This window comes from Balaenoptera ricei, chromosome 1 (genome assembly GCF_028023285.1).
Source record: "Balaenoptera ricei isolate mBalRic1 chromosome 1, mBalRic1.hap2, whole genome shotgun sequence".
Taxonomy (NCBI): domain Eukaryota; kingdom Metazoa; phylum Chordata; class Mammalia; order Artiodactyla; family Balaenopteridae; genus Balaenoptera; species Balaenoptera ricei.
Window position 1 is genome coordinate 114,927,994 of NC_082639.1, and position 10,655 is coordinate 114,938,648.

Sequence of the window (10,655 nt, forward strand, 5' to 3'; positions counted from 1 at the left end):
AGGGTCTGTGTGTGTGAGTCAGTGTGTGGCAAAGAGGGTGGGTGGACCATAAAAGATACCTGAAGGAGGTGATGCTTGAGAAGACTGAATGAGAACATAGGAGTCAGCCAGGCAAAGGTGATTGTGTTTGGCAAGAGCTGATGGGGGGTGTAATTAAGACAGAAAGGGCACAGATGTGAAGAAATAGCACTGGTGTTCAGAAGTTGAACGGGGGAGTGGTTCTGGAAGGTAGAGAGTTTAGGGGAAATCAGATTAGACAGATAGGCAGGGCCTAAGTTATGGATGGTATGTAGCTATGGTTTCATCATAAAAGTAACAGGGAGCCATGGAAATGTTTCAAGTAGGAAAGTGACAAGATTAAAAGTTGTAACTTATTGGAGCACTCTGGCAGATGTAAAACAGAAGGACTGGAGGGAAGGCAGAGCAAGAGATGATGATATTTAATTTTCTTCAGAATGTTTATCTGAAATTATCTTATTTGCTTGTTTGCTTACTTTTCCTTCTCTAGAACAGAAGCTATGTGAAAGCAGGGACTTCTCATGTTCACCATATATCACACAGAATTTATAACAGTGCCTGGTTTATAAGAGACATTTCATAAACATTTATTGAATAATGAATTAATTAAAGTACTAAGTTAGTAAGTATCTCTACTTGGGAAGATACAGGTTTGAGAAAGGAGTATTGGAGAGGCAGAAGAGGCAAAATTGACTAGTTTGTAAACTGATTACACATTCCAGATGAGGGACAGATTTGATTCATTCATTCAACAGAAATGTGTGGAATGCCAACTGTATCTAGGAACTGGACAAGGCAATAGAAATCCAGCAGTGAGCAAAAGGGATATTATCCCTGTCCACATGGGGCTGATGAGAAGTAATCCAAACCTAAGTGTTATAATCAGAGCAATGGATTATTCGCCATTTTCTAAATATCTTGGAATCATGGATTTGTATTGTTTTATAAGTAGCTAATATTTTTCTGAGTGTATTCTATGTGGTAGATATTCACATACATTATTTCATGTAATCTTCTTAACTATTCCTATGAGGAAAGTTCTATGATTATCCCCATTTTACAGACCAGAAACTGTTTAAGTAGCTGTTAAGGGTAGAATGGAGTTTTTAACCCATTTATTTGAACCCATCCTGTTTGACCCCAAAGCACATGCTCCTGGCCATTACCCTATCCTGCTCCTTTGTTTTGGTGCCACACTAGGATGTGCTTCCTATTTCTGGAGTATTCCAAGCAGCTTCCAACTATGGGGTCCTTTTTTCTCACATTGTGCTGTACCTCATCCCTGCCCCCTCCAGCTCCTACTGTCTATCTGTTTCATGAAGTCATTACCAGTTACTTGGCATATAGTTTGTTAACCACTTTTACCATCATTGGTAAATTTGCTTGGACAATTGTTTAACTGAGATCTTGTTACATAGATATTTCTTGTACATTGGCCTTGTTGAAGGACCTTCTATATCATGAGCTTCCTAAGCACAGAAATGATGCTTCCCATGTCTTCCCATCATCATTCTTAGCACCTAGCATAGTGCTGTGTATTAATGTTACTAAATAATTTGTTGAACAAATGAATAAATATGTTTTATTCTAATATTTTCAACTTTGGTAAAAAACCAACCAGTTGATATGTGTGAATTGACAGACTTATACACACCCACAGGCACAAAGAGAATGTCACATGTTGGGAGTGACATGAGCAAGATGGTAGAAGAGGAGGTCTCTAGTCTTTGTCTCCACCCTCTACAGAAACGAAGTTTTAGCAGCCATCTACAAACAAAAACTGAGAGCTTTGAGATCTAGAGATTGTGAAACCCCATTGGAGCCCAAGACCAAGGAGCGCCACTTTGAGAAGACAAGCACATGTACTGGTAGAAGACTCACTGACTATGATCCCAGCTACAGACTAAAAGCTGCCTTATTCTCCTGTAAAGTCAACTCTAGCTCCACTTGTCCATGGTCCTGCCACCAGCCTTTTCTGCTGAGGAATCCATGCTCAGCCATGCCCTTGGTAGCAAGCCCACCAGCCTCAGACCTGAGTTCTATTGCTGAAGCAGTTCTGTGACCCAGATCCAGTCCCACTCTACTGTAGTCCAAAGCAGTCTTGCCTGCCCAGGGTTCTACCCAGGGACCCAGTGAAAGCCACACCTGTAAGCACCCCTGGTAACAGAACTTCATGTCTTGAACTTGACTGTGGTCCTTAAAGCTATCCTGTGACCAAACTCCAGTGCCACTCTACTGAAGTTCAGGGCAGTCCTGACTGTCCAGGGACCAGCCAAGCAACCCAATGAGAGAACGCTCAGGGACCTAGCAGAAACCACACCCATCCATGCCCTTGGTAACAGGCTTGCCAACTGCAGACCCAAATGTAAACCCAGCAATAATCATGAGATCCAGCTCCAGCCAAGCTCAACCATGATCCTGGAGGCAGCCCTATAAGTTCATGGAAGAAGCAAGAGTATTTAGCTGTTCAAACAAGTAAATACCAGAAAGAGTGTCTGCTTTTCTAAATTCACAGACACCAGTGCAGAGCTACACAGATCATATTTGTCAGGCAAATATGAAAACATCAAAGGAAGCTAATAAAGCTCCAGTAACTCACCCTAACGATCCGTGAACTGCTTGGCTAACATTTCAAAATAATAGTCTTAAAGAAGCTCAATGAACTATAAGAAAAAGCAGACAAGTAAATGAATCTGCAAACAATACATAAACAAAATGAGAACTTTAACAAAGAAATAGAAAACATAAAAAAGAACCAAACAGAAATCTTGGAGCTAAAGAATACAATGACTAAGCTGAAAAATTCAATAGACACCTTCAATAGCAGAAGTGATCATGCAGGAGAAAGAATCAGTAAATTCAAAGACAAGCCATTTCATATTATCCAGTTAGAGGAACAAAAAGAAAGAAGACCAAAAAAAGAGTGAAGACGACTTAGGTGGTTTATGGGATAACATTAAACCAATCAATATATGCATTATTCAAGTCCCAGAAGGAGCAGAGAATAAGAGCAGAAAGATTGTTTAAAGAAATAATTAAAAACTTCCCAAATCTGGGGAGGGAATTGAACATCTAGATCCATGATTCCCAAAGGATCCCAAATAAGCTAGACATCAAAAGGTCCAAGACATATTATAATCAAACTCTCAAAAGTCAAAGACAAAGAGAAAATTTTTAAATCAGCAGGAGAAAAGCAACTCATCACACACAAGGGAACCCTAATAAACTTACAGTGGATTTATCAGTAGAAAAATTGCAGATCAGGAGAGAGTGGGATAATTAAAATACTGAAAGAAAAAACCCTGCCAACCCAAAATACAATACATGGCAAAGCTGTCCTTTGAAATGAAGGAGAGATAAAGACTTCCCAAGATAAAAAAAAAAGCTGGGGAAGTTAACTACCATAAAACCTGTTGTAAAGAAAAGCTAAAGGAAGTTCGTCAAGTTGAAATTAAAGGACACTAACTAACAACATGAAAACACATGAAATTATAAAATTCACTGTTAAAAGTGAGTATATATATGGTTTGACTTATGATTTTTCAGCTTTGTGATGGTGCGAAAGCAATACGCGTTTGGTAGAAACCATACTTTGAACTTTGAACTTTGATCTTTTCCTGGGCCAGCAATATGCGGTATGATACTCTCTTGTGATGCTGGGCAGCAGCAGTGTGCCAGAGCTCCCAGTCAGCCACACAGTCAAAGGGCTAAACTTACAACAATTCTGTATCTATACAGTCATTCTGTTTTTCACTTTCAGTACAGTATTCAATAAATTACATGAACTATTCAATACTTTACTATAAAATAGTATTTGTGTTAGATGATTTTGCCCAGCTGTAGGCTAATGTAAGTGTTCTGAGCATGTTTAAAGCAGTTTAGGTTAGGCGATGATATTCAGTAGGCTGGGAGTATTAAATACATTTTGGACTTATGGTATTTTCTACTTATAACGAGTCTATCAGGACATAACCTCATCATGAATTGAGGAAGATCTGTATAGTTATATTCAGACTACTCTGAATACCGGGTCTTATTCTATTCAGTCTGCTATGACAAAAATGCCATACTGGGTAGCTTATAAACAACAGTAATTTATTTCTCAAAGCTCTGGAGGCTGGAAAGTCTGATATCAAAGCACCGGCAGACTCTTCTCCAGTACAGTGCACTTCATCATAGACAGCTATCTTTTCGCTATAATCTCATATGGAAGAAAGCATAAGAGGGCTCTCTTTGGCCTCTTTTATAAGGGCACTAATCTCTTTCATGATGGTTCTGCCCTCATGACATAATCATCTCCCAAATGCCCCACCATCTCCTAATACTATCACCTTCGGTGTCAAAATTTTAACATATGAAGTTTGAGGGAAAACAAACATTCAGACCATAGCATCCTATATAGTGGTATATAAATCACTTTTAACTCTAGTGAAAAGAGTTTAAAAAGACAAAAGTATTAAAAATAACTATAGCTAAAACAATTTGTTAATGTATATACAATATAAAATGTGTAAATTGTGATATCTATAACAAAATGGGGGAGAACTAAAAGTGTAGAGTTTTAATATGTAATTGAAATACATTTCTTAACTTAAATTGTCTGCTATATTTTACAAGGTCCCATAGTTATCACAAAGAAAAAAACTGAAATAGATATACAAAGACCCCCAAAAGCTAAAACTATCTTGAACCAGAAGAAGAAAACTGGAGGCATTATACTTCCTGACTTCAAATTTTATTACAAAGCTATGGGAATCAAAGCTAGCATAAAAATAGACATATAGATCAATGGATCAGAACAGAGAGCCCAGAAATAAGTCCACACTTTTACAGTCAACTGATCTTCAAAAGGGGTGCCAAAAACACACAAGGGGGAAAGAATAGTTCTCTCCGTAAATCATTCTGCAAACACTGAATATCCACATGAAAAAAAAAATTGGATCCTTATATCTCACCATGTACAAAAATCAATTCAAAGTAGATTAATGACTTAAATATATGACCTGAAACTGTAAAACTACTAAAAGAGAACATAGGGAGAAAGCTTCTTGGCATGGATCTGGAACATGAGTTTTGGATATAACCCCAAAAGCATAGGCAAAAAAAGGAATAACTAAAACAAATGGGATTGCATCAAAAGTAAAAGCTTTTGCACAGCAAAGGAAACAACAATATAAAGAGTAACCTACGAAATGGGAGAAAATATATGCAAACCATATATCCAATAAGGGGTTAATATATAAAATGTCTTAGGAACTCTAACAAATCAACAACAAAATACAAATAACCTGATTAAAAAACAGTTAAGGACATGAATAGATATTCTTAATAGAAGACATAAAAGTGTCCAAAAGTATATAAAAAGATGCTCAACATTAGTTATAAGGGAAGTGCAAATCAAAACCAGGAGATAACACCTCACACCAGTTAGAATAGCTATTACCAAATAGACAAAAGATAACAAGTGTTGATGAAGAAACCCTGTACACTGTTGGTAAGAATATAAATTCACACAGTCATTATACAGAAACAGTATGGAAGTTCCTTAAAAAATTAAAAGTAAACTATCATATGATCTAGCAATCCCACTTCTGGGTATGTATCTGAAGGAAATAAAATCAGTATCTTGATGAGAATCCTGCACTCCCATATTCATTGCAGCATTATTCACAGTAGCTAAAATATTGAAACAATCTAAGTGTCTGTCAACTGATTAATGGATAAAGAAAATGTGGTGTATAATAATATTCCGTTGCATATATATATGCAACGGAATATTATTCAGCTTTAAAAAAAAAGAAAAAAATCCTGCCATTGTGACAACATAGATAAACCTAGAGGACATTATGCTAACTGAAATAAGCCAGACAGAGAAAGACAAATACTGCATGATCCCACTTACATGTAGAATCTGAAAAAGTTGAAATCACAAAAGCAGAGAATAAAATGGTGTTTGCCAGGCAGTGAGTAGGATATAGGGGAACTGGGGAGATGTTGGTCAGAGGAAATGAACTTTCAGTTGTAAGACAAAGCAGTACTGGAGATCTAATATAGAGTATGGTGACTAATAATGAATTGTTGAAATTTGCTGAGAGTTCATCCTGAGTGTTCTTACCACACACACACACACACACACACACACACACATACACATGGTAATTATGTAAAGTGAGAGAAATGTTAACTAGCTGATTGTGGTTATTACTGCATAATACATGTATATCAAAACATCTCGTACATCTTAAATATATACAATTTTTATTTGTCAATTATACTTCAATAAACCTGGAGGGAAAAAGAAAGAATGTCATGCATCTTAGGTTTTTCCCTTGCCTTGCCCACTTCCCCCTGTGAGTCTCGGTCTTTGTATCCCCCTCCCTGTGTTCTTTATCTGACAATCACAGCTGTGGTTTGCATTTGTGTGCAAAAGAAGGAGACATCTTTTGTATTAGAATACTTTCCCTCCCATGTCTAGCATCATGGTCTGGCATTGTCATACAAGGGATAAACACTCCTCCTCTGCAGAGAGAAAACTAGGGTCTTCTCTGAATGAGACAATATGAACAAGCAAACGTAATACATTTTCTGGACTTTATCAAGTAATATTTGTTGTAGAAAAAAATGAATAAACCCTTAAGTGTTGTGGTCACTGTGGTTTCCTTCTTTGTAAAGTTGAAGCTCTGACCACGCTTTCAGCCTCAAGGGAGAAATCTCTGAGCTATACAGTGAAGCCAGAGAATATAATCTCCCCAGGCAGAAAAGAATCTCTGAGCAGGGGCTGAGCCCCAAGAAAAGGTCAGGTCCACGATAGAGAGATGCTGTCCCAACCCCACCCAGGGCCCACGTTGAGCTGTTCTACTTACCCAGGACCAGCAGTGACACCCACAGCAGCATGAAGACTTGGCCTGCCCAGGGCTGAGACCAAAAGAGAGGTTTTCTCAGGAATACTAAGTTTGGCTTTGATCTTACAGTTGTACACTGTCACAGTAGCCCCAAGGAAGACATCTGAGAAACAGCTTTTTCAAAGAGCAGGATGCATTAGTAAATTAGAAAAAAGGAAGTGGAAGTACCCATCCTCAACTACTAATCAAAGTTTCCTGCCCAGTGATCAAAGTGAAAAAATAAATGTTAGGGTTTTTAAAAAGCTCATATCCTTGACCCCACATTTCTATTGCTTGGAAAATACCTTAAGGGAAGTATGGAAGATAGCTCTAAAATAATGTTATTGTGACATTATTCATAATAGCCAAAACACTTGAAACAACATAATGGGACTGCTTAAGAATATTCTGATACATCTAAACAATGACATAAAATGCAGACATTAAGAATGAGATAAACTTGCACATATAAGAAGGCAAGACAACCTTGATTAATGTGAAGAGAAAAAAGTGAGGAGTAGATTGATATTTGTAGTATTATCACATTGGGGTAGATGTAAAAAATAGAGTACATGTGTATATAAACTGACAAAGTATCCTTTTTCATTTCCTGGAAAGTATATCTAAAATAGTGGTTATATTTGAAGAACTATGGATAGGAAGGAGACATTTTATTTTATGTCTTTCTATGCTGTTTAACTTTTTAAAAATTACTATGTTTGTGAATTGCTTTTATAACTTTTTAAAACTCAAGTTTCCATCCTGGTATACTGACAGCAAAGATCCCTAAGACATTAGCTGCCATGAGAAATGCCAGTTCCTTATTTTTAAATAGTTTTCCCCACCCTTTCTTTCTGGGTCCATACCTTGGTCTTCTTAAGGGGACATTTAATCTCATATCTGCAAATGCATATCACCTTACATACATTGTTATATCCTACCTACTTCATTCTGAGATAAGAAAAGCATATAAGGGTAAATAGAGATTATTCCATCTCAGTCCAGCAGGAGGACCTCAAGGGAACAAAGAGCTTTTACTTGCTTTTGAAGCTAATACAAATAGCTCTGCTACATATATTCTTGTATAGGTCTCTCGGTGCATGTGGGCACGCATATCCGTTGAATATATACCTGTGAGTAGAATTCCTGGCTCTTAAAATTATTTTAGAATGCTCAGTTTAGAAGGTACTGCTAAATTATTTTGGAAAGTGGTTGTGCTAATTCCTACCTTATCAACCAGTGTGTGAGAGTTCCTGTTGCTGTAAAATATTTACTGATATTGGTATTATAATCTTGTAAAATTTAGCCACTGTGCTAGGATTATCTTAATGCAGTTTTAATTTTCATGTCCCTGGTGAATTATGCAATTGAGCATCTTTTCATGTTCTAATTGGTGAATTGGATATTCTTTTAATCTCTCTGGTCATTTTTTCTTTTCTTGCCTTAAAATACAAATTTTATTTCATCTGGCTTGCAATTTTTCTTTTGTGATATCATTGTCTGGTTTTGGTATCAGTGTGATACTGGTCTCATAAAATGACTTCAGAAGTGTTCTTTCCTCTGCAATTTTTTGGAATAGTTTGAGAAGGATAGGTGTTAAGTCTTCTCTAAATGTTTGGTAGAATTCACCTGCGAAGCCATCTGGTCCTGGACTTTCGTTTTTTGGGAAATTTTAAATTACTGATTCAATTTTATTACTGGTAATTGGTCTGTTCATATTTTCTATTTCTTCTTGGTTCAGTCTTGGGAGATTTTATCTTTCTAAGAATTTGTTCATTTCTTCTAGGTTGTCTATTTTATAAGCATATAGTTTTTTGCAGATGAAATGATACTACGGGGAGAAAATCCTAAAGATGCCACCAGAAAACTACTAGAGCTCATTAATGAATTCAGTAAAGTTGCAGGATACAAAATTAATATACAGAACTCTGTTGCATTTCTATATACTAACAACAAACTATCAGAAGAAAAATCAAGGAAACAATCCCATTTACCATCAAATCAAAAAGAATAAAATACCTAGGAATAAACCTACCTAAGGAGGTAAAAAGCCCGTATACAGAAAATTATAAAACACCAATGAAACAAATTGAAGATGACACAAGTGGTTGGAAAGCTGTACCAAGTTCTTGGATTGAAAGAATTAATATTGTTAAAATGACCATACTAGCCCAAGGCAATCTACAGATTCAATGCAATTCTTATCAAAATACCAATGGCATTTTTTCCCCCAGACCACAACAAATAATTTTAAAATTTGTATGGAAACACAATAGACCTTGAAGAGCCAAAACAATTTTGAGAAAGAAGAACAGAGCTTCCAAACATCTTGAAGCTAGGTACTGAGATACTTCTCTTAGGAACTCTAAGAGGTCTTGGCACATCCTCAAATACTGGGAGCATTTTAAAATATAATAGGCTGTTTGAAGAAGCACAAACATTTGAGAGATGACAAAGAGCTGGAGCAGGGTTGAATAATAAGTTTTATCTCCTACATGTGGCCACTCTTCAATATTGGGAGAGGTCTTCATTTCATCTACTGTATACAAACCATAACAGAGTCAAGCAAAATAAAGAAACAGAGGAATATATTCCAAATAAAAGAACAAGATAAAACCTAGAAAGAAAAAAACCTTAATGAAATAGAGATAAGTAGTTTACCTGATAAAATGTTCAAAGTAATGGTCATAATGATGCTCACTGACCTGGGGAGAAGAATGGATGGACACAGGAAAACTTCAACAAAAAGAGGGAAAATATGAGAAAGTACCAAATAGAAATCACTGCTGAAGAATACAATAACTGAACTGAAAAATACACTAGACAGATTCAACAGCAGACTAGATGAAGCATAAAAGAGGATCAGTCAACTTTAAGACAAGGCAGTAGAACTCACCCAATCAGAGCAGCAAAAAATAAATTGATTAATTTTTTTTTAAAAGTGAAGATAGCTTAACGAGCTTATGAGGCAAAACCCAATGGACACACACTCAACTTATAGGTGTCCCAGAAGGAGAGGAGAGATAGAAAATAACAGAAATCTTGAAGAAATAATGGACAAAAACTTCCCTAACCTGAGTAAAGAAATAGACATCCAGATCCAGGAAATTCTGAGTTTAAATAAGATGAATCCAAAGAAACCTACACCAAAACACATTATAATTAAAATGTCAAAATTAAAGACAGAGAGAGAATATTAGAAAGCAGCAAGAGTGAAATATTTTGTTATGTACAAAGGAACACTCATAAGACTATCAATAGATTTTTCAGCAGAAACTTTGCAGACCAGAAGGGAGTGGAATGATATATTCAAAGTGTTGAAACAAAGAATAAAAAATCCAACAAATAATACTCTACCCAGAAAAGTTATCAGGTAGAATTTAAAGAGAGAGAAAGAGTTTTCCATACAAGCAAAAGCTAAAGGAGTTTTCACCACTAAACTGGCCTAACAAGAAGTGTTAGGAGGACTTATTTAAACTGAAAAAAAAAAAGGTTAATTTCTAACAAGAAAACATATGAAAGAAAACATTTCACTGGAAAGGTAAATATATAGTAAATGTAGTGGTTTAATCACTTATAAAACTAGTATAAAGATTAAAAGACAAAAGCAGTAAAAACAACTATTACAATCATTAGTTAAGGGATACACAAGACATAAAGATATAAACTGTGAGGTGGAAAGTAAAAATGTTGAGATATAGGGATCAAACTTATGTTGTTATCAATTTAAAACAGAATGTTATGTTATTATACGAA

The 10,655-nt window shown here is 36.0% G+C and overlaps 1 protein-coding gene across 1 annotated transcript in view; it reads right to left on the reverse strand.

Annotated features, from left to right (window-relative positions):
* FCRL5 (Fc receptor like 5) overlaps positions 1-6,912 on the reverse strand; it is a 45,487-nt gene extending 38,575 nt beyond the window's left edge. Inside the window, exon 1 of the mRNA XM_059902445.1 lies at positions 6,882-6,912. Within this exon, the coding sequence (XP_059758428.1) occupies positions 6,882-6,912 (31 nt within the window). The remainder of the gene's footprint in view (positions 1-6,881) is intronic.
* Between the last annotated feature and the right edge of the window lie 3,743 nt (positions 6,913-10,655).